Source organism: Rhyacophila brunnea, unplaced genomic scaffold, assembly GCF_057557595.1.
Source record: "Rhyacophila brunnea isolate RB1 unplaced genomic scaffold, BYU_Rbru_1.0 scaffold_1, whole genome shotgun sequence".
Classification (NCBI taxonomy): Eukaryota; Metazoa; Arthropoda; class Insecta; order Trichoptera; family Rhyacophilidae; genus Rhyacophila; species Rhyacophila brunnea.
In genome coordinates, this window is record NW_028232751.1 from 62,758,872 (window position 1) to 62,784,848 (window position 25,977).

Genomic DNA, 25,977 nt, shown 5'->3' on the forward strand with positions numbered 1-25,977 from the left:
CGGACAGACGGATCGGTCGAAAGAAAGAAAAGATCTCTCATTGATCAGACCATGGTCCCAACCACTCAAGGCTATCGATTCTGAGATGATGAAATTTATATATTATGCATATTGAAAGAGTGGTAAATTCAATAAACATTAAACGCTATAGTTAAAATAGTCCCAATTGACATAATATAGGTAGGGATTCCAATCCCGGGATCCTGAGCTATTTTCGATACCTATGAATCCCGGGATTGGTAAACATAATCCCGAAGATTTCTGGATTGATTTATTTATCAATTTTTATGGAAAATAAAATAAAAACGAAAATATAACAGAAAAAATACTTTTAATAACAAATAACTATGGAAAAAATGCCAATCCCGGGATTGTCAAATTGTAATCCCGAAATCCCGGGAACAGAATTTTGGCTCGGGATTGGATTCCCTAAATATAGGTTATATTGTTCTTTTATTGATGCAATAAGTTACATATAAATGACAAAGTGAGACAGTATTCTACCGAATAAATCTATGTAATATAATAAAATATTATAATATATGGTATTTATTACCAGCCAAGTATATGTATAAATGTAATTGAAATTCGAATTTAATTAATCCAACGATTATAATTCTTCATCCAGGATCAATAGTATTTCAAGTCTTATGACATCATTAGGTGAAAAAAGGGAAATTAAAATATCAGTAGGTATGCTTTAATTGTCTGCTATAGTTTATCTAATTCTATTTATGTGATAAATTATATTTAATTAAATTTAATCAACTACTCATGTTGTTTTAAGATAGACAGTATATTAAATAATATTTACTTATTATATAAACACACAACAATATTACTTCCAATACCCACTAGAAAAAATACACTACGTCATAATACATTGAGATATTATCCTATTTCAAATGGATATACATTTTTATTGTAAGAAAACAAACTTTAATTTCTTAGTTGAAAGAGCATTAACTCAATAGAAACTATTTTTGGTGCAGACATAAATTAAGATAGGTAATGGTGTATTATGATATAAATAATTGTATTTTTTTTTAATTAAAAATAAACCTAGTGCAATATTTTTATGAGTTTGAATTGTACCTACTTCCAATAACTAAACAACATAAGCATGTCGTTCGTAAGTCCGGGAGGGTTCGCAAGTCTTCGGTCAGTTACGAAAACGGCAGCCTGTATTACACATAGCAAATCGTTTTTCAATATGAAATTATTAAACTACTTACAATATAAATCGTGCATTACTGTCCGACAAGAAGATCTAGGCAATAACCGGAAGTCGATGGAGTCGATGTGCGATTAACTAACTATGAGGTGCTTGTTAGTTCACAGATTTAACACGTGGACAACTCGTTGATAACCGGAAGTCGTTGCAGTCGAAGTGCGGTTCAAAGTAGGAGGGGCTTATTAGTTCACAGTTTTAACACGTTGACAAGATCTTGTTCGACTATATTATGATATCTCATCTTGGCCACTGCTCTGTTCTGAAAATAATAATCATCGCTGTCATCCGACAGGGTACCAATATTTATTATCAAGTAACCAGGGCTCAAAATGGACCGGAGCGCACCGGAATCTGTAAAGTTATCGCTCCGTCTCGTGGTTAAAATATTTTGACCATCTGAGCTAGATATGCCATAGGTATAACAAAAAATCTAGCACATTTATGTTTATAAAATTCCCATAAAATTTGATTACCATGTTAATATCCTCAGAAAATTTTCGAGCGCTCCGGTTCGAAGTTCGTTTTCCATTTCGAATTCAAGTTTTCCATGTGTCAATTCCTAAATCACTCGCCCTATAAGAATCTTCGATTTTTATATCGTGCTCACAGCATTTTTTCCACTACCTACTCTACTTACTGTTTGTTTATATAATCATTAAAAACCTCGACCTGGCTCTATGTTACGAGAGCTTCCCCGGAGAACCGTCAGTCTATACCTGAAACCATCTAAACGCCACTTTTTGAGCACAGATAACCAAGGCAAAACCGCTATTATAAGCGTAGACAATAAGTACAAATATAAAAATCATTTACAATGACTAAAATTCAAACATTTTAAATTAATAAAATTCGCGCGTTTTCAAAAATCAGTATAGCATAATAGAGTTTGCCAATGCATTTCATAAAATTAAAATAAATATAATGTAACCTTTGACACGAAGACACTCGTGTTTAATCCTTCGCATAAAACATGCGATAATAAGGAACATTGTTCAAAATAACGTTATAGATAACAATATTTATAGATTTTATTGTTAAAAAAAAATTTACACTGTAAAAATACAAAAATAATAAATTAAAGCTATAGTAACATATTCATAAGAGTAATGTAGAGCATCAATATCGTTATTTTAGTCCCAGTTAGGTATTTAACCTCAGTGGGTGACTTTGGGGTGGTAGATCTACTACGCACGGAGCCACTAGAGTTGAAGATTATGATTTTGTATGGAAAATTTTTGAAATCAACGACAGAAAAACCACTTCCCGCGCGATCTATGACACATAAACAATAATATATGACAACATGTTTGTCATAGATGTCACAGACATGGAACGAGTGTCACACAAAATTACCGAGGTGTTTACACTGAGCCGAAAATCTATGACATAGAAGGCTGTCATAGATCGTTTGACATATATGTGACAGTCTATGACATCGTATTTACATTCTGTGACACAGGACGCCAACGTAAGAAACGGGGTTTTCGGCATATATATGTGACTGATCGTCATAGAGTGTATTTGAAGCATTAGTTAGATTGAAAAAAAATATATAATTAATGGGAGACATTCGCCCTTCTGTCTCTCAAAATATTTTGAAAATAAGGTTACTGGTAAATACAATATAGATAGTACAAAACATAGGTGAAATAAATGTTTCATCAAATTCTATTTCTAAATCTAACTATATACATAATTTTTTTACTGCATCTTCTTCATCCATGTTTTCCTAATTATTTTCAAGATTTGACAACTTCAAAGAATTGTAAAAATTATGAAATTGTTCCTGAATAATGCACATTGATATTTTTTGCTGTGAGGGAAAGTGCTGCGTTATATTTAGGCTGGAGTTGAAAAGATAGATGGTTAATTCTGCTTCCTCTTCGTATGACCTGGAACATTTTGAATGGCTCGTCAAATCCATATTTTCTCCATCCGTATCAATCGTATAACACTTTCTCCATCCGCACCAATCTTCTTATTCTTTAATATGCATTTTTGTAATTCAGAAAAATCAAGAAAATCTTTTTGATCCATCTCAGTTATATTGTATTTTTTGTGTGACATCTGAACAGCGGAATACCATGCGGATGGATGGTGTATATCCAAATGGATTTTCGATTCTAGCATGAACAGAATCTCATTTTATTTGCGAGTGCCCGGATTCAAATAACATTAAATTTGATTATCTATCGGAATTTTTGGGAATGACTATGTTTTACAATGAACACTTTGTGGCACCATCCGGTCTTTGTTTTTCAATATTGCCTAAAGACCAATATGAATTCAACATTATCTGTCGTACTTCGTACTGTTTCAGTAAAATTCTCATTGCACTTTCTGGGACATTTAGAACAATCTTTGGGCTTTAAATAACTTCCTTCAATTTGCTTACCTGTATCTGAAATATATGACTTTCCGTTTTGTCTATTAGTTATAAATGTTTATTTTTTTCCATTCCTAAGGCTTTGCAATACGTTTTCGTTTAATATTCAACTCATCAAGAACACCATCTTCTTTCTGAATTGAACATTATCGGACATCACCGAGATTATTTCTTATTGTAATTTATTTTGGACATCCATTAAATTCTTCAAAAAACCCTGCTGATCTATTCAAACACGTAGTAATTCCTGAGATGTTGTAAATGAGTTTCTTCTATAGGAAGCCGATGAATCAACTCACTTTTATCTATTTTCATAATACAATATTATAAAGTTATATATTTTCCACTGACAATAATTGCACCGAATGTCCTGGTAATGGCCCAGGTGCAATCTCTTCGATAAGAAATAGAACTTATAATACAAAGATGTTTTGAGTCCGGTTTACAAAAAAATATATAAAATATTTATTACATAATACCTAATCGATTATTAATCGGTAACGATTAAGGAGGTCATTCGATATAATTAGCATGCCATTTAAATGTGGTAATTAAAAACTAATTATCTAGTCAGCAGTCAATCAGAGTTATTCTCCATGATTATAATCATTAGTCGGTGTATTATCTAGTGCATGAGTTGAGATCAAAACATTCAGTTCTTCATCTTCCAATTTTATTCTTTATTTCGATCTGCGAAAACATGATTTATAATGATTCTTTAAGTGTGTAAATATTTAATCAGATTACATTTAAATAAAATTTGACCGGTTAGGAGTCGAAATAACATAACTTAAAAAACATTAATACTGCCATAATACTGTAATAAATATACATAAATAATTACTTACTTTGAATGCTTGTACGCTGGTTTTGTTTTAACATCTCCACAATCATAACCTCTTCAAAACATTGTTAAATGCAAATATGAACTGATAGCAAGTGTTTACTTAAGTCAAATTGACAACTTACGCCAAACTGAAAATTACGAAATTTCCATAAACTAAATTTTATGTCAGTGACATAAAGGCGAAACGCCGCGTACGCCAAAGCGTCCTTGATTAATCGGCATTAATGTCAGAGTGACACAGGCGTAAGATGATATTCGCCTATATGACATTAAAATTCCATATGGATTTGTAGATACCTACGCCGTGTAATCTCTGGCAAACCGCTATACGTACCAGTTTCATCTTTGTATAATATATAATAGAACTGTGTTCTAGCATGACAATGCAATATTTAACATAAAACAGCCATTTTTGTAGTTTCGTTATATTTATCAAAATCGGTAATATTATATACCTATCTATATATAATATCATTATCATCACGAGGCTGAATCAATCCACTGCTGGATGAAGGCCTCTCCAAGTTGATTGTATTCCTGTCAGGCATATGAATTTCTATATTTATTAAAATTGCTGATGTTACATCTACCCATTCATATCGTCATCATAATCATCATCCAGGATCAATCCACTGCTGGATGAAGGTTATCCCGACCTAAGTTTACTCCGCTTGGTCATATGAATTGCTGTAGTGATCAAAATTGGCGTTATTATATACCCTAACTTTTTATAACGCCATTATCATCATCAACCCACTGCTAGATGAGGGCCTCTCTAAGTTTATTGTGTGCCTGTCGGTCATATGAATAATTATTGATTTATCAACATTTGTTGCAATATGAACGCCACGAACCGGATAGTGTTTATTGTTTCTACGATAATTATGTGATCAAGGACTAAATTTAAGTTCAAAATTTACATAACTTTTTTAATACCTACCTAGGATTTTATAACTGCAAGCAGTTGATGAATCATTGTTATAGACCAGGGTTGGCGAACCTTTTTACGTACGCGTGCCAAAATTTCCCAAATAATATTTTTCGACTGTCTGACGTGCCAAGCAGTTTTTCATAATGAAAAAAGTTTTTTAAAGTTTTCTATTCTATTCTATTAAAATAGTTTAACAATTACAATTGAGTTCTTGATATTTCAAAATCTTTCATCATATTTCTAGCCGAAGGCATATCTTTATTCTTTAAATATTTAGTTCCTTGTTTTCAAAATTCTCAAAGAGATCGTGAAAGCATTTAAGCCACTCTTCTTTCATAATTACTATATTCTACATCACTGAACGGTTTTCCATTTTTTGAGATTATGTTTGTGGCAAAATAACGAGGAGTTATTATATTCGACTGACTGCCGATAATTAATTTCATAAGGTTTGTTGATTAAATATTTTTATTTTTTATTGCCCGATCCTAAGGGCGCGGCATTCCCCCGCCGCCTTATAAGGTCAGTGCGATAATATTATATGTGACACATAAAGTCTAAGGATCGAACTATGCTATTATACATTTACATTAAATGTAATGATAACTCTTAAAAAGGATTTGCCTGCTATATTTATATACCTATAATAATAATAAAATATATAATAATAAATTGAGCCTGTCCATCAAGGTGGAAGCGTTGGAACCTGCCGCCATTGACAGGTTGCTTGAAAGGCTGGCGAAGGCTTACCGCGCTTCCTCCACGGAATACGAAGAAATTAATTCTGATGACATAAGATTGGAAATTGAATTTTCTTGCTCGGCTGCAATTGGTCAGCATATGTATAATATACATTCGGTTTGCGACACACAATTCGAGTACAAAGCCAACTAGGGCTCGCACTCGAGTTATCAGTTCCTATGATTGATTTTCGAACAGTCCTCCAACAGCTTGTTACGACTGCACTGACATTATTGCATAGTTAAAAAAGATTATGGATGTTTTTTTTAAATCTTTAATGTATCTTTCAAACACACCTTTTGAGTGTCGCTCGAGAAGCGGGGGGTGAATCCAATAACGTTTCTTTTTTCTTAATTTCCCCACTTATGTTTAGAGATAAATAATAACTGCATCTGGTGACATTGGCTTTTGGCTGCTACAATTGGCTGCCCCTTATTGTGGCTGCTGCAGTCAGGCTTCCGCAGCCTGGCTGCCTAGTGCGCGGCCAGCCTAAATGAACAATATTTTTGCCACCCGCGATATTACATTATTTTGCACATATGGGCAGTGGCGGCTAGTTTAGGGCCAAAAGTGAAATAGCGCAAGTCATGTAAATGTTATGTCTTTTTGTGCAATTTAAAATTTTACCTTTTTGTATAAATGGAAATTTAAAGCAGTTTTTTGAATTTTATAATTTATCAAAATTTAAATAAAAACAGATTATGTACAATAAAACCTTGACCTCTTTTTTTACTAAGTTATATTTACAAACGATTATGAACTCTAAGCACATAGATAGATGAATCTATGGGAGAATTGATGCAACGGCATATTCCATTAAAGCACAGGAGGTACTACTCACTTTATCAACAAGTTCCAAATTCTTGTTATTTTTTATCCAAACACACGTATATTTAAAAAAAAAATTGAGTAGGTACCTTGTGACTGCTTGTCACAGAGTCTACATTCTAAAAGAGTCCTCAAAATCAGTCAGTGCTTGGGGCTTTTATGTACCTTAAACCGAAACTGAATGGATGAATAAATATATATATTATGGAATCAAGTCTCAAAACCAGAATCACTCGAACAAATTGTATACCCATTTCAATTAGTAAAAACCCACTCAGTTACATTATTTTCGACTCGAACAACGCTGAGTATATCTGCTAGTAATTAATACTATAAATTCTAATTAATGAGAGTTTCGTTATATTCTATAGAAATCTTCCATCGTCTTTAGAATCTGTAGATATTATTTATTGTTTGTTTAGGTATGACTGAATAAACTAACTAAACTAGCCTAAATGAAACATTAGCAGTCCCGTAAGGGTGAGTAGACCACGTAATGTTTACGAGCATAATATTATAAAATAAGATTTTTTAACCTGCGACGCTGACAATCTTTGCCTACCATAATACCATACATGCATGGCAGAATAGTCCAGTCATTTCATGTCAAAAAAGGAGTTTATCTAGAAAGTATCGCGGGAAATCTTAAGCCTAGTACCCACGTACGTTCTTACTCGACGGTTTTGCTCGATCGAGCATGTTGACTTGGAAGCATGCTCGTCGTTGCGTCCACACAGTCGAGCAACTCGACACAAGATGCTGTGAGTCCACCGTTGAACCGCCACAACTTCGACCACTAGTGAGAGCGAGGCCACACGAGCCTTGCCGGTGCGTCCTCACTCCCTCACTCAAACTGCATCGAGCAAGAATTACGGACCTTCAATCTTTTTCAGATCGTGCAATTTGCTCGATGTTGAACAAAAAACCATCGAGCCAGATGGTACACACGTTGAGACATGTTGGAATGAGCGTAAAACCATCCAGCAAGAACGTGCGTGTGTACTTACTATTATACTTTACATTTTGATGTGTTTAGGGGTGGTATTTTCAAATTATCACATTGCCATCTTGATTTTTTCTGCTCACGAATATTTTTCGGAGGCAAGTAGTTTATTTCTAAAACTAAACTAAGTTTGCTTATATTTTTTAAACGTGATACGTTTATGTTGTATTAATAAAGAACAAAATTTAAAATGCCCCATCATTTATTTTTATCTATGCATTCAAAATTAGAACATGCGACAATATTGAAATATCATTTGTTTTTTATCCGAGTATATTTTGACATAATATGTAAGTACATATTTTTTTTATTCTAGTCTTTTATTATAATTTATTAAAATTAAGTAGATTGTAAATAAAAAAAAATCAGTCAAAAGTTATTCAAACATAATGACAAAAGGAAAGATTAATATTGTGAAAGAAAAAACTATTGTGAAAAGGAAAAATCGACTTGCTCGTGAGTGAATATTTCGATTATTTCACAGTGTAAAATTAATACAAGAAATTTGAATTCATTTCATGGTTTAAATGTACCTACCTAGATATTATTATTATATTAATCTTATTTTTCTATGTGGCTTTATTAAATGGAAAGCTCCGTCCATGCAATTAACTTGGATCGAGTCCACAATAGATTTCTTAGATATCTCTACTCAAGGACATACGGATTCTTTCCTTATGATAATGATAATAAAATGAATTTTCCAACTAGTTTTCTTCTGGGTATGCTATCAATGCAATCCTTGTCCACCCGAAGAGTGATTGCCCTTTTAAAGCATTTCTTTTTACTTCTTCGTCGGTTCATGGATTATTGGTACTGGCAAATATTAATTTTAATGTTCCCACCAAATCACTCGTAACTCTACGGTCTTCATGATACCCCGTCGCAGGACGGGTGTGATGTTTCATGATGCTGTGTATCGTGCGATTAACTTATTTGAAACTCACACACTCTGGTACATGTCATTACTCGAATCTAAACGAAACAAGAAAAAAATATAATGTAATTAATAATATTCATTGTGGGATGATGTAATATGATTGATGACGTGTAGTTTGCAAGATTTAGGGGCGGTCGGTAGGCTGTTACGCGCAGGGTTTCGCCTGCTCGTGTACAATGGCCCATAACCATAGTCGAACTTGGTTATTATGATCACGGAAATAGCGAGATCTCGGATGTAATGAAGAAACTTAAAATTCGTTGACATTTTAGTTTATGATTTTCTGCATACATTTATTCACTTTTATAACGAGACACTTCTCGGGTATACCGATCAAAACTGTTAATGTGTGGATCGTTTAAAAACAACATTTTCGACCCTAAGCAATAAAATCCGACCGGGCAGTTAACTAGACCGATGGCGCCGGTATCGGATTACGTCTATGACACTAGTTTAGTGTCTCATTACCTAATTATTGGTGTTTTCGCCGACAACATTGAAAAAGTATCCACGCATATAGTTGAAATTGCATCTAAAAATCCAAGCTTTGTGAAATCAGTAGGTACCAACCAGCGCCGGCGGATCAGCACTTCATTATAATAAACAACTTCTTTTGTAGTTTATGAATGCCATGCTTGTTTCAAGGGCTTTTATGGTGGTTTTTAGATTTTTATGTTCTATACTTAAATAGAACGTTATATAACGATATGACGAGTAATGCTTATAACGAGCAAATTCAGTCTGTCCCATCTTCCTCGTAATAACCAAGTTCGACTGTATTGCAAATCAGCATATAAAACCAATATACCAAATAAATAAATATTTACGTCAAACATAATAAAATAATCTGAATAAATTCTTTGTAACAAACGGATTAAACAATAAAGCAAGACGTGATTAAAATTATAGTAAAAAAAATAAAACCATTGATATCATCACGTTCATCCAAAACTTGATAGATGGGACTGCGTTTTGGGCAGCACACATTGAAGATATTCAATGCAGCCATGCACATTTGCCCTCTTCGATCACCCTTTTTGGAGGCTCTTTGGTAAATAGCAGAAAAAAGTATTTTATTTATTTAGAAAAGAGTATTATGGCATTACAGCGATTGGCCAATGCGCCATAATACCTACAAAATAAATACAAATTATAAAAATGACTTTGAAATTACAAATATCAACCAATATAACAAGAAAGTATGTGCTTATGTAGATAGATATTAAAGTAAAATAATAAATACAATTATAAATTGAACCTATTAAATTTAACACGTCTACAAACATGATATAGTAATTAATAAAAATAAATCAACTTTTTTTTTTTAAGGAAACAAACAGTTACATATTGATTACAAAAATTTAAAATATCATAATGAAAAGTTATTGCAACCAGCAAAGTTTCCATGTAAGTGGTTATGATTATGGTGCTATCAAATAAGTTAATCGCACGATACACAGCATCATGAAACATCACACCCGTCCTGCGACGGGGTATCATGAAGACCGTAGAGTTACGAGTGATTTGGTGGGAACATTAAAATTAATATTTGCCAGTACCAATAATCCATGAACCGACGAAGAGGTAAAAAGAAATGCTATAAAAGGGCAATCACTCTTCGGGTGGACAAGGATTGCATTGATAGCATACCCAGAAGAAAACTAGTTAAAAAATTCATTTTCTTATCATTATCATAAGGAAAGAATCCGTATGTCCTTGAGTAGAGATTTCTAAGAAATCTATTGTGGAGTGACGGAGCTTTCCCTTTAATAAAGCCACATAGAAAAATAAGATTAATATTATAATATCTAGGTAGGTACATTTAAATCATGAAATGAATTCAAATTTCTTGTATTAATTTTACACTATGAAATAATCGAAATATTCACTCACGAGCAAGTTGATTTTTCCTTTTCACAATAGTTTTTTCTTTCACAATATTAATCTTTCCTTTTGTCATTATGTTTGAATAACTTTTGACTGAATTTTTTTTATTTACAATCTACTTAAGTAATTTTAATAAATTATAATAAAAGACTAGAATAAAAAAAATATGTACTTACATATTATGTCAAAATATACTCGGATAAAAAACAAATGATATTTCAATATTGTCGCATGTTCTAATTTTGAATGCATAGCTAAAAATAAATGACGGGACATTTTAAATTTTGTTCTTTATTAATACAAGATAAACGTATCACGTTTAAAAAATATAAGCAAACTTAGTTTAGTTTTAGAAATAAACAACTTGCCTCAGAGAAATATTTTCTTTGGTATGGCAATATAAGTGGAAATCGATAGCCATAGACAATACAATAATTTGCGGTAGTTTCAAAATAAAACAATTTTAGCTAGGTACTTAACTATTAATTTGTTACTAGCTGAGCCAGCTGGCTCTCGCTAGGTCCTACAGACAGCCTTTCGTCATAACGACATGGTGTTGGATTTTAATAAAATTGTGAAGTTATAGTTTTCCCTTTGGGATTGATTTTCATGCACCTCAGATAGTTTGGCATTTCGCTGATTTGTCAGTTTTACGATTTGCAAGTCGTCACTGCCAATATAAATTTGAGGTCATATGAATAATTATCATAATATCAAATGATTCATCCACATTATTTAAAAATTTATTAAGAAAACTTGAAAAAACGGTAATGTCTCATTATCTCAAAATGTGACTGTTAAATAGCTGCCTTTTTGCTTATGGGGGCAGTATAATGGACTTGCTTGTGCCTAATAGAATAATTATAATAAACATCAGTATCTCTACCATATCTTGCCTTCACCTATTTTTATATAATTACATACATATATGTACTTATTTAGATATTTTTTTATACAATATTAATATTTTAAAGAGATTATTATATATATATATATTTATTGGTTTCTGTTTTTTATATTTTTCAAGAATACCGATATTCAATTTGAAATACCGGTATTGGTAATTTCATTGCCTTCCTGCATTGCATGCATGCTAATAGGTAAGCCAGTTGCTTCGTTTGACGATTTAACAATGTTATATTTATTTTCAAATTGTACTGTTTTTTCATCACTTTTAAATATTCGGTCACATTAAAAACAATAGCTTCTCATGCTTGCTTTGCAATACCCCGATCGAGATGGTGTATTCATTGTGAAACTGTAAATATACTATTGTATCGTACAAAACACTTTTCATAGACGCAGCGCAGCGTTAACACACTTACTCTTATCTCTGCCTTCGAAAGTAAGTGTGGTTCTGCGCAGGTCCGTGCTTAAGTTGTTTAGCTATATCTCTTAATATTCTATGATGTAATTTGGAGGCTAACAAACCCTTAATTGTAATAATCATTTTGGATGGTAATATCCAATATTCATTTTTATAAATCAAATCGTTTTCAAGAAAGTGTTTTACGTGTGTATATATTTTTGCTTAACCCGTCATATGGTGGAGATCTCAACGAGGATAAAGGATTCTTATGAGAAGCTGGTATCTTCTTAAAGACTCCAAAGCCATAAACCTGACTCAGTCACATGAAATTATAACCATCGGGAACGACTCTGCTCTCTGTCTCCTGTCTGCTGTCTCTCTCGCTCTCTGTCTCCGATTGACGACTAGTGAGAAATTTCGTCGCACCTACTGTTGAAAATTATTTGCTGATGTACGCTCTTAAAATGCTGATAGGATTGTTAGTTTTTTTTTATAAAATACATGTGGTACATTATTTTTTGTCGCAGTTAGCTTGAAGTACTGCTTGTTAATTTATTTTGATTCATGGTGGAACTGCATTGTATTGTTGTTTTAATTAAATAAAATGCAATTTTTTTTGTAGTACTTATTCCACTTTTAATCAATATATTAGGACCGGTTTCTATCACTAGTCACAACACGGCACTGACTTATTGACTACGATTGACACTTTATTAGAGTACATCGACCAATGGGAACTCAAATAGGTATAACGATATAATAGCTCTTAGGAAAATTCGAACTGATATTAGGAAATCATTAAGAGCGTACTTCAGTGAAACGGCAAATAATTTTCAACGAAATTTGGCACTCGTCGCCAATCGGAGACCGAAAGTCGAAGTGTGCGCACGTTGATTTGTTTTGCCATGGCGTCGGATGAATATATTCTTAAATCGTGTAAAGATGACCAAAAAACTTTTCATATGTACTTGAAAAAGAAAACATGTCAATGAATATACTATTATTATTAGTAATATAACGATAAACATAGCATTAAATGGACGCATGTTGAATTTTTATGACAAATTATATTTCGTTCGGCACGCGTCATTTGCACAATCCGCGCATCGCCTAGGCACGATCTTTTTAGACCATGTCTGAACTGAAGTATACCCTTAAGATTCCCGCAAACAAACCAAAATCACATCGTTCATTATTAAACATCAGCCAGGTGTATAGAATGCCAGATATACCGGCGTAGCTGGCCATGCACGCAACTCCCGATGGCAAAAGGTCTGGACGGCCGGACTGTGCCACAGGAGATTTAAAAATGCTCATCAAAGCAATTGGAGTGTCAGCGCTGGATCGTCCAGGATGGAGGAAGTTTTTGAAGAAGACCAAGACCCACCAAGGGTTGTGCCATAAATGATGATGATTTAACAAGTGTGTAGTATTTTAACAAGAAAACCATAGTTCGGATTGTTTTTTATTTATCCGTGCTGCCTCTTCCCACCATTATCCCGGATGAGTCTATTGTGATCTATAAAAGCTACAAGACCTATGGACCAAAATCTATCTGGTGATTGATATGCCTGCAATATATCAAGAGATGAGCTTTCAAACCAACGTTCATGTTAATGTTGATACCGATACAAGCCCTGAATTTTCTATTAACCCTTAACCAGGTAATGGTTATATCCTTCCCACATACAATTTGGCTGTGTTTTATCGGGCAATGGTTTAATGTTACCCACTATCTTGTCAAAATTCAACAACGAATATATTGGCTGACTCAAACATAATACCGTGTGCATAGGAATGCATCCGCAAGTTTGAAGGTTAGTTGTTTTACATGTCTCGACTTGTACATCCATTTCTAGAGCAAAGCAGTTAAATAATATCATAATGTCGAAAAAATTCGCAATATTTTTTTATATTTGGTAGATTATGAGTTATTCTCCTATATTTGTATTACAATTATGTAAAATAATTTATATTTTGTGAAATATAATGCAGACTTATCTGGGGATTATACCACCTTTGACCAAATGACCTTTGTCGTTTATTATTTTTATTACCATGAAACTAAAAAAATCCCTTTTTATTATAATTTTCATTTTAGAAATCGAAAACATTATAAAAGCAAGGAACCTAACCTAACCTAAGGCAAAAGGAACATTCAGACGATGCAGGTTTTGTAGTTCAAGAGGTGGAAAAAAGGTCCAAATATGAATGCAAAATCTGCAAAGTGCCCTTATGTGTAACTCCGTGCATGAAAGATTTCCATACAGACAATAATTATTAATATTTTTTCCATTTTCTGTGTTTCGATTGATTGTAATAAATGTATAAAAAAAAATTGCTTGTTTTATTTTGAAAAATGTCAGGCTGTGGTAATATACATCCCACAATCTACTTGTTAAACCTCTCTTTCCAAGCTACGGGAAAATTGTTCCCACATAGTTTTTCAGTTTTCTTTGACCTACTGAAATTTCCTTAAGTACATATAATTCACAAATAAATAAAGGTTATATTTCATTGAAATTATTGATCTAAGTTCCTGGGGCCTGGTTTAGGGTTAAATTATAAAAAATAAGTAACATTTTTCTATAAAAGCTATTTTACTACTTTTTATTGGGTCCTGAAACTAAAACTATTAACCCCATCATGGGTTGCGGCTTAAAAAACCTTGTTGTATGGGATGGTGTTCCTGTATGATTGTAGGGATAAGCATTAAAAAAGTCAAATGTTCATTTTTTTTCGTTTATTATTTTTTTCATGCACATATCTGTGAATAAAAAATAACAATAAGGTATTATAATGCAGATTCTCCATTTTCACTGGGAGGTTTGGGAAATATGATTTATGTCATTACTGATTGATACTTAATTAATTAACAAATATACATAGAACACAAAATACACAAATATTGATGGTTGTAGTACACTAAGATATTTAACTATAAGTATTTGGAAAGAGTGCTTTTCTCTAAAACAAATTCAAAAATTTTATCAAAATGAAAGGCAGACACAAAAGTGACTTAATTAATTGGTGAGCAGATTATTGTTTATCAAAATCAATTAGCTGCAATCACATTACAAAGTGATGGTACAAAAAAAAAAACTTATACATAAATTGTGAAGACAGCCGTAATTTAGCGGTAAGTATAATGACAAATTATTGACCTATTATATTATGACAAAAATTACAAATAAATAAAAGAAATTAATAATGCAATACTTCTGATGCAAGATGCGCCAAATGGTTGGGCAAATATTTACTGGTGTCGACAATCAGAAATATTGTTGGTTAGTTAAAGCTTATTAAACACTCTGATAAAATTATTCAAGTAACGAGAACAAAGACGAGATTGTGCCTACTCTATGAGTGGGCAGCAAGACTGGCTTGCATTATACAATGATTAAGCTTGGCTTTCTGTGGTGGTGTTATTATGCACCTCTTTAGTGGAAGGAGACTGGTTATCGCCGTCCCACTGCTCCTCCTCGTTGGGCACCCACTCCTGCCCTTCAGCGTTGGCGTTATTGCTCCACTCCTCCCCCTGGGCCTTTCCCTGCGCTGCCTGGCCTCCCGCTGCTTTGCCGCCTTGGGATCGCTGTGGTCTCGGCTTGCGTACCCAACCACCTCGGTTGTTGGTGCCTTCGGGCGCTGGTTCTCCACCACTTCCGTTGGCTCCACCAGCCCCGGCAGCCTGGCCTCCCCCACGGCCACCACCGCGTCTCCCCCCACGCACGCTACGGAAGTATCGCCGCTGAGGTTGAACTCCCTCAGTTGCGGGTCCTCCTTCACCACCTGCAGCGCCTGCCTGTGGCGGCGGGCCTCGTCTTCCGCCGCTCATTCCCGCCCTGCGTGGACCTCCACCTCCTTCTCCACCACCACGTCCTCCCCTTTCTCCACCCGCTCCGCCTTGTTGGCGTTGATAGAATCTGGAATTAAAAACATTAGTTACATAAAAATTAAAAAAAGACCTACTGTAATATAATAAAAGGGTGAAATAGAAATTTTTGTATTTAGAAGACCAAAGACAAATTCCAAGGCAATTTTAGTCCGTGTATATTGAATTGGTGTTTATGTAGTAGAACTCCTCGGTATATACCAGCGATTAACTGGGAGGCACGGAAAGTTCAACACAATTAATGTAGCCACAAGTTTGCATATGCATAGTTTATAAAACGGCCGCTAGTTATAAACTACATGAGAGAGGAGAAACGTCAGATTTTCTGAGTCTATACCTGAAACCATCTAAACGCCACTTTTTGAGCATAGACAACTAAGGCAAAACCGCTATTATAAGCGTAAACAATAAGTACAAATATAAAAATCATTTACAATGACTAAAATTCAAACATTTTGAATTAATAAAATTCGCTGTTTTCAAAAATCAGTATAGCATAATAGGGTTTGCCAATGCATTTCATAAAATTAAAATATATATAATGTAACCTTTGACACAAAGACACTCGTGCTTAATCTTTCGCATAGAACATGCGAAAATAAGGAACATTGTTTAAAATAACGTTCTAGATAACAATATTTATATAAAATTTAGCCATGTTAAGATATTGTTATTATTTCAGATAATTCCGACTCAATTTTAATCAATAAAATAATAAATACGAGTGAAAATGGCTTTTATTTACTCTTTGATCAGTGATTGTTTTTATAAGATATATCCATAGTCAGTATTTCTTATCCGTATTCATTTAAATGTATAATAAATAAAACTGGCTCCAGTTTATTAGCCCCACGAATACATTTCGCATCATGCCACTTTTCCTACTTAAAATAAACGTTTCGGCATAATATACCTATCATAAATATTCATGAAGCGTGTCATCTTTCATACCAAACTAACCTCTTAACCAGGTATTATTAAACAACAAATCATTTTAACATTTACCCAACGTTAACATGATTAATTTTCTTTTAGAAAAAATACATAAGTTCTACCATATTTCACTATAAGAATATTATATTTAGATTTTGTATGATATTACTCTTATTAGTTTTTTTTAATGACATTAGTTATATAACTATAGTTACTCATGAGTATTTTCATTCCAAACTATTTATGATTCAGTTGTTTTTAAACAAATTTTTTTTTAGCTAATAATAAAAAATTCACTTCAGATTCGTGTGCTATTCCAAGTAGTTGATACATGTGGATATGTATAGTCTGAAGATGATGAGTTGGGTGCAAGTTAATAGATATAAACTAGATACTTCAGTAACTTTTCACTCTTCAAACATATTTACAATACGAAGCTCAGCTAGAAGCCGCTAATGAGGTCACTGACCACCAGTACAGATTAATAAATAGAATTCATAGGCTATACTAACACACTACATTTCGAAGCAGGGTTTTGAATGTGTGAGTGTCCTACAAAAATGAAACACATTATAGACGTGCAATAGTGTTGCAACCTAGAAACACACCAATATTGAATGAGCGTCTGTGCATAAACAGAAGCAGTTGCCTAGGACAAGCTTAGAATGACATTTTTGTTTATCCACACTCGAGTTGCCTGTTTCTCCACACCTGTTAGGTATTTCAGTTCCCATTAATTCTGTGTTCCGTGTTGCCGACACATGCTACCATCGATTTGTTGACCAGCAAAGAATATTTTAATTTCCTCTAAAAGTAAGAGATCAGACCCTTTTTTCAACCAGATGGTGTATGTAGTAATATGCAATAAGGGTAATTATCTCGTCCAAGTTCATAAGTTCATGCAGGCATTTTGGGAGAATAGACATCCCACTGTTGCAAACTGCATTTTTGAATTAATAAATTTCCCATACAAAGTTGACCATAAGTCAAATCTTCTTTCGGCTCACCTGAATAGAAAATTAGTGATTTTACGCATATCTCCTTCCTTTTGCACACAGAATTAACAGATTAAAGCATTTCACTGAAAACCTACTATAAGTACTAGGATAGATACATACTGCCGGTAGCCACGGCGCTTCTCAGCAGCGTACGGTGATCCCTTGACGGGAACTCCTCCGGGGCCGGTTACGCTGGCCGCCTCAAAGCCTTTGTCTCCTTCCACAACGGCGAACTCCACCACTTCTCCATCTCCCACTGAGCGCACCAGTTTGCGCGGATTGTTCTTGGTGATGGCAGTTTGGTGTACAAACACATCCTCTTTTGTGTCATTCCTAATATTAAAAGAAAAACTTAGTTAATTTTGTACATAAAAAAAAACATTTTTAATCCATTAAAATAAACATTATTCAAAGGCAGCCCAGCTGTGCCAAGTAAGAATGCTGTATATAACAACAGATGGAATGATTAAATAATGAAAAAAAAACATGTGAAAAACAGTGATTTGTCACATGCTAAGCTGGATTTATAGTTAAACTTTAATCTGAATGATAAGTGCCTACACTGTATAAAAAATGCAATAAGTCATTTAGCCACAAATGGTAATGTTTTTGTTTGGGACAGCTGATCTGTTACACTAAATTAAAAAGTTTTAGTAATAGAAAATCTTATAATAGAGTAGATTAGATACCTATTCATAATCAATAAAAATAATGCGCGCATAAAAGTTCAATTTCATATGCAACCAAAAATCAGTTGTCTGCATTTACAAATAAATATAGTTTTACTAATATAAGATCACAGGATTTCTAATATTTTCCATTTATAACAGGACTTCACCTGTGCTGGTATCATCGCAGGCAGCATATTATAAACATTTAAACAAAATCAATTTATAGGCTATACATCGATCCTAAGAACTATTAATTATCTTTGATTGGTTCAGTTACAAATCGCAAGCAACACTAAATTCGCATGAATGCAATAGTACACACACAAAAGTAATGAATATGTTTTTAAATGATTCAAATATAAAATGCAAATGTAAAAATTAATTCACCTGTTAATAAACCCGTATCCACTTTTTACATTGAACCACTTAACGGTTCCAGACACCTTTTCAGCTGCAACAAAAAAATAAAATATTTATGTGCATTTTCATTACAAAAAAAGCTTAATTTCAAACATTTATTTCCACAATTTCAAAAATCTTTATAACCCCATAGAGCTACTAATCTAACAGAACATTTTGGATGCTGAGATTAGCATGTAATACTTCGCCCAAACCAAGAACATTTCTATATGAATAATGTTGTCCATTCAAGACGGAATACAAAAAACCATGCGACATACATACTACTTTTGGACAGTTTTTATACAATGTTCATTTGTTCACGCACAGAAGTATGTTGGTCTGGACCAAGCATTCGACTACTGTGTAATGATAGTGGCAATTTTGATTCCAATATACGCTAGTACAATCAAGTCAAAAATAATTGTTAAAAGGATCATTTTTATTAACGCGCAACTCTGTCCTTTTGCTGTATGAATGAAATCATGAAAAATTGATTCAAGATTTGATGTCAACGTGCAAAACTAATCACAAAATATAGAAAACATTAAACAAACACCCAAATGCGAGTCAAGATCACACCACTCCCAATTATTTCAACTTTATTGTTGAGGACAAAAAAATCATCGACAGAATAAGCATTATTGTCAGTATAGTGGTTGCATTCAGAATACAATATTTAAAATGCTATTCGAAACATTAATATATCAAGCATTCATGAAGCATAAGAAGCTTCCAAGTTGTCCTTGTTCAACGACATGCTATTTGCACAAAAATGCTTACTTCAGAACAATCTGAAAGTATAACGATGTATATTTTTGTATGTTTAATTCAAGATATTCAGAAAAGTTCCCCGCTGATGCAAATATACTATGACTGACTTGACTGTATTGTGATTACTTGTTATTTACATGGTTGTAGAAATTTTATTAGGAATGCCTATTTTTTTTAGTTTTCATGTTAAAGTTAATCAGTGTCATATCCAATGTTGTATCACTGAAGCATCTGACAAAATCACACGGAGCAATAATCCTATCTGTCATTGTGTCCTGAGCAAATTAGAAAAATGTATCTGTGATTATCTTTAAATGTGAATCAAAAACGAAATGGTGTCATAAATATAATAAATAATATTAATGTGATATTGTAGGTAGGTGGTACTTTACGTTTTAATTTCGCAGATTTCATATAAATTTTACATTGCAGACACAAAGTTGATGACAAACACTTCTTTCTATGTGTTTTAAGTCTCCCTTTCCTACTCCCCCATATCATTGACATTTAATCAAAAAATCATCAGCAGAATTTTTGAGTTTTTACTTACAATATGCCAATGGATTCCGTTTTTTTTTTAAACAGTCCATGGTTACAAGATGGGACAAAATAATGAACCCGACCACACGGAGGCAAAATGTGAGAAATTTTTTAAATCTGAAAACAATTAATATTCCTGCTGCTGGTAACCTATATCTGAGTGGCGACAATATTATTCTTGATTTATAAAATGAAGAGAGGACTCATCAGTATTGAAAGTAACGAAAGCAGCCAGGAAATGCTTGCAAATGTATGTTATTTATTGGTCCATCTAAATGAATATCATCTGTTGGTTCCAAATTACGAAAGCTGTCGAAGTTATTAACTCATTCCCCACGGAACATTTAGTTACCACATTTAAATAACATGCTAATTTTATCTAATGCCGACACAACAGCTGTGTCGTCAGCAATGTAAGGATTAAACACTGGGAACCGTTCAAAAATATTTTCGTGAATTGAATTTAAACACCATTATAATAAATGTTACATGTTAAAGTTTTAGAAGTAGAAATTTACTTAGATTGAAAATACCATGAAAATAATAAAATGGAAGATTTAACATTCGAGGAAGTCATTAAAATAACTAAAGAAATTGATAAGACTGACATATTATTTTTAAGATAAATAGAAAAACATTTAAATGAATCATTACTAAATAACAATTTCGATTAGTTGAGTTAGGTACCTAATCAAGGTTCAACTGTACTAATCAATCAAAAAATCTCGCTGATGTGAATAAATCGGTGTCAAACAATTAACAAAATTGCTCTTAACGCATGAAATGGATGCGTTAATCAACATCAATTTGTATATGATAATTCTTGAAAATTCTATAAAAGAAAAAAATGATATATTGAATAAAATAAATTCATATTTGAAAACAATCTACTTTATCATAGGTTCTGGAATGTTAAGAATTAGCAAATATTTAATAAATCATAAACTAATATTTTTTATAGGTAGTACCTACACACATCAAAGTCAAATCATTGTTAATCTAAGTTTGAGCACCTTCCATAATGACGTTGTCACAGTTAAACCTGACATTACGTTTGACATTTTGTTTAGAACATTACAAGTCAACATATATGTTATTATTATTATTGTTATGTGCGATACTGCTGAACGACAGAAGCTTCTCTTGTCAAATGAAGGTTAATTCGTAATAAATAATACAGAAGCCATCTTGCGCAACATTGTAAGAAATAGCAAAAAAAAAAAAACAATAAATGCAACTCTTGCGCTTACACTGTTTCGCGGGATAAAATACAAAGTTGCACATAGTAAATACATGCGACTCGCACATGTCGCCATGCGCAAGGCATTTCTCCTAGCTGAGAAATCAATAATCGGCATTTAGCTATGCTGCCATTTTGAGCTACGCTGAAAACTGAATACCGCGTAAATACCAAGTAATCGTATGCGGTTTAATAACACCATTCAAACCCAACATCGGATATGCAATTTGAACGAGTAAATAAAACAGAAAATCAAAACTAAAAAAAATCGACCACGTGCGAAGAGCTAGGCATCATAAAAATGGCGTTGAACGTTGAACTAATGCATCACAGATAATAGGAAAATGTCAAACTTACCGATGATTTGCTTGGGTGCTGCTGCCTTTGGTTGTTGCGGCGCCTTTTCGGGTTCAGCCATGATGTATTATGGCGAAGGGTGACGGTGGCAAAGATGTTATTACACTCCACAACCTCTCCGAGATGTCAACTTCCGGCCAGTTCTTTCGCTATTGACCGGTTGGGCGGGCAGACGGGGTAAGCGCAAAAATACTATGATGATCTAGAAACTGCTTCATTCGCCGTTTTAAAGCGACAATATTATTTGGCGGCGAGATATAAAAACATTATACTTGAACATGAAACTGAACAATGTTACCAACGTATCTATTATATAGGTACACAAGACTATATCGACCGCTATCAGCGGTTATCGAGGGTAGTTTTCATATTTTTGTATTGAGGTATTATAATTGTTATATATTTGAGAAATTCCGAGACCCCTTTTTATTAAGTTAGGTACCTTTTCCGATCAAAAACGCTTACCGACGAAATCAAGAAATTTCATTTTTTAAACCAAAGGCAAGGGATTTCAACTTGCAGGCAATAATAATTAGTCGATTTTGTAATTTCATACCACGCCACGGAAAGCGACATTATTAGCGCTGTTTACTATGAATTTTCATCAGGCAGTTAAATCAATTTTCTTCTCAGGTGGTGTTGACGCAATGAAATAAATTAAATTGGTTAGGAATAGTTATTACAACTAATAAAAGGTGTAATAAATAATATACCTACTACATTTATTATCCAAATTTCTCAAATTTCCAAGAATTTGTGATGTACGTGTTGGATATATTATTATTTTCTTTCTAATAACGATAATTATTCTTATTATTATTGTTCCGTAGAGCTGTTTTAAATTGGCAAACGAATGTAGCCCTTATTTATTATGTCACTGGAAAAAAAATCAGTCAGTTCTGACTCAAAATCATTGGTATGAAATTCTGAAGATAACATTCCGTAGGTGGCGTAAATGGACTCGTTCATATTCAATGTAAATTTCCCAGTCGAAAATCCCGTTTCGACGAATTGTCATACTCGACTTCAGAAAGATGACAGGAAAACGATTTTGGTCAGGAAAAGAAGAAATTATGATATTTGTGATGAATAAAAGTCACTTTTTACATGATTTTTTAAAAGAAATTTGTGAGATTATGTCAATATGCACGCTTTCACCAAACACAATAGTTGAATTTCATACATTTTTGTCAATCTACTGATATTTTGAAGAAAAAATCAAAAAATCTGCTGAATTTTAGTTGGCAACAATGCAGGAGAGTAAAACTACCTTGTCAAATTAACTACCTACCTCAATCAATAAGTCAATCCTGGCTAAGAAAAAAAACGACAGCGACAATGAATGAAAATGAACCAGTAAAGTCCATACTACCTATTTCATAATATTATGCTACAATAAATTGTAATATTTTCGGGGTCTTTTTACTGGTTCTCCGCCGTCGCTCGCTGCCATCTGTCAGTGAGCGCAGACCGCAGTGTTGCCAACCGAACTATAATTATAGTACACTTGGGTCCGCGTACTATTAAAAAGTATAGTACGTCAAAAATACCACAATTTTTAAAAATGGAATTAATTGAATTCGCCGATTAGATTAGGTTAAATGGAATTAAGTGAATTCGCCGATTAGCATTTTTCGATCGTAAGAGATGTTTAAATAAAGCAGGGCATCGGAATTTCTCAAATTCTCCGTTATGTTTATGTGACAAACAAAAAACTTACATTATTTATTATGTCCTATAATTTTTGCCAAAATACTATCATTTCTTGGACCGCGTACTTTAATTCGATGACAAAAAGATAACTGAATTCCAAAATGGCGACTGACAGCCAATGTTCCCTCTAAGGTGTGTGCGTGTGCCCACATATTTTCATCCCCCGCACAGTCCTCACACAAAAATATTGTAAAATAAAGTTTCAAGAAGGGTTCACCATATCCGTCCCGTTCTATCGCATGCCAAAGAATACGAAAAAAAGATACATATTTTAATGTTTAGCAATGACCACCTATGTGCCGGGTCCTCTACATTTCTTAGTCTTTCACATGTTTTAACTTGCAGGAAACATTGTCAGTACAGTCTCATAGTAGTCCTTATTGTGAATACATGAAACGGTGAAAGTATTTGTGCCAAAAAGCAGTGTTTTTTCCTTAAAATATTTATAATACAAAACTAATAATCAATTTTTGTAATAAATAACTACAGGTGTATTTAGTGTACGTAACAAACAATTATTCAAGTGAACAATATGATTGCTTGCCCAGTTACATAATATATAGTACAATTATTATATTTATTAATTATAGAAAACTTATCCCCTAAAAATGTCAAAAAGGAGTGGATGTGATATTTCAAATGCGAACATTAAGAAGAAATCCTGCGATAAATTTAAATTGGAATGGCTCTCTGAAATCGTCGAAATAGAAATGCCATCTTCAATGCATTCGCCAGTGTTGCCAACCGTACTATAATTATAGTACAATACTATAATTTTGATTCTGCAAAAAATGTAAAATACTATAATTTTACGCCGAATTTGCCAAAATACTATAATTTTAAAGGATTTGAGCTGAAAAATGTTCCTGTACTATATTTTTTACAGAAATACTATAATTTTTACGCCCTTGTACTATAATCAGCATAGAAAAATATGGCAACACTGGCATTCGCAAAAAGTAAAAATTGGTGATATATTTGTTTACATATGAACATATGGTTGTATCAAACGCATCATATGCTCCGCAGCAAATATACAAGGAGAATTCACGTCTGGAAAGGAGTGGATTGAATAGAGGTTGAATATTAAACTTAAAGGCAAAAACAAAAAGTACACCGGGATGCTGTTACGAAATTGAAAAAAGAGGTGGACTTTTGAAAATGACAGAAACACCCGAAGAACGAAAGAAGAGGATTGATATCGCTGAGTGCAAAAAATCTGGTTGCGATTTAGTCAAAGTGTTAATCGATAATGTACTATTGGCTATAAAAATAAAAGCTTCTACGCTTTCTGTACAAGATATTCATAATTAATCATGTATCTAAAACATGGCAAGGGGGGGGTTGACAGGGCTCTAGCCTGGGGGCGCGGGCTCTGAGGGGGCCCCGCGTGGCGCGACTACCTTATAAATAAGATAAACACACATCACAAATTAATTTCTCTAATTGTAAAAATGTCGCCTGCGGGGTGGGGCATTTTACTTGAAGAATATTAACATTTTAAAATATATGATTGTTTGATGCAAATTTTGATTATTGTATGTCGATATTCGAAAACTTCATAACTCAAGTGGATTTATTGAAAAATACACTGAATACCCTTAATTTTACCTGGAACACCATTTGGAAAAAGATTCTGCTTTTAACCCGAGCGATAGAACTTAGACTTACATTTAAAAATTTGTCATTAAAAAAGAAATTGTATGTGTGTTTTGGGGGGGGGGGGGGGTGTAAATTTACCGCACCGGATGACAGATGCGTTGATGATCCGCACACACAATAGAAAAATTAGAGGGATCGTTGCTGACAGCTAGACGGCGGAGGACCAGTCACAACCACCTATTTTCGTTCTAACTTATGTATTATTTTATGGCTGCATATTGCATGTGTAAATATTTAAAAAAATTATAAACATGAGTGAGAAACTGCAGTGTTGATATGGAAAAAGAAATTAAAGGCTAATAAATTTCACACGATTGAGACAAAGATGGAAATAACGAGTATTTTGTGTTTTTTTTGTGTGAAAAAAAAATATGTGTTACATGTCACACGCCTAAAAAATACTCTGATCTGATTTTCCAAACACGCCTAAAGAAGTATAACTTCAAAAATTGTAGTAAGTAATGTGACAATGAGTATTGTTAAAAAAATCTTAACATTATAGTTTTAACATTTTACATTTACAGAAATGTTTATTTCATCAGTGAATCAATCAGAAATGATACATTGAAAAACACATAAGTACATATTGTTGCGCCTGCAAAATCCGCCAAAGGTTTTTTTGCGATAATCGGTATTTTACGCTATATGATAGAATAAGACACGGCAGATGGGCTTGTAAAACCCGTTTTCTA

General features: G+C 33.3%; 1 protein-coding gene across 1 annotated transcript; it reads right to left on the bottom strand.

The window, feature by feature from the left end:
* Positions 1-14,834: 14,834 nt before the first annotated feature.
* On the bottom strand, positions 14,835-22,064 carry LOC147080052 (uncharacterized). The gene is made up of 4 exons (XM_085947957.1): positions 21,911-22,064; positions 18,988-19,051; positions 18,050-18,262; positions 14,835-16,029 (listed from the first exon to the last, which is right to left on the bottom strand). The coding sequence occupies exons 1-4, from the start codon at positions 21,969-21,971 to the stop codon at positions 15,507-15,509; spliced, it is 861 nt and encodes a 286-aa protein (XP_085804083.1). The 5' UTR covers positions 21,972-22,064; the 3' UTR covers positions 14,835-15,506.
* Positions 22,065-25,977: the final 3,913 nt, after the last annotated feature.

What these genes read in the sequence shown, in the direction of transcription:
- LOC147080052 (XM_085947957.1), bottom strand. Translation starts at nt 21,971, where the DNA reads ATGGCTGAACCCGAAAAGGCGCCGCAACAACCAAAGGCAGCAGCACCC. An exon ending in GGATACGGGTTTATTAACAG is followed by an intron (nt 18,263 to 18,987) that starts GTGAATTAATTT and finishes TTTTAATATTAG; the next exon opens with GAATGACACAAAAGAGGATG. An exon ending in AAGCGCCGTGGCTACCGGCA is followed by an intron (nt 16,030 to 18,049) that starts GTATGTATCTAT and finishes TTTTAATTCCAG; the next exon opens with ATTCTATCAACGCCAACAAG.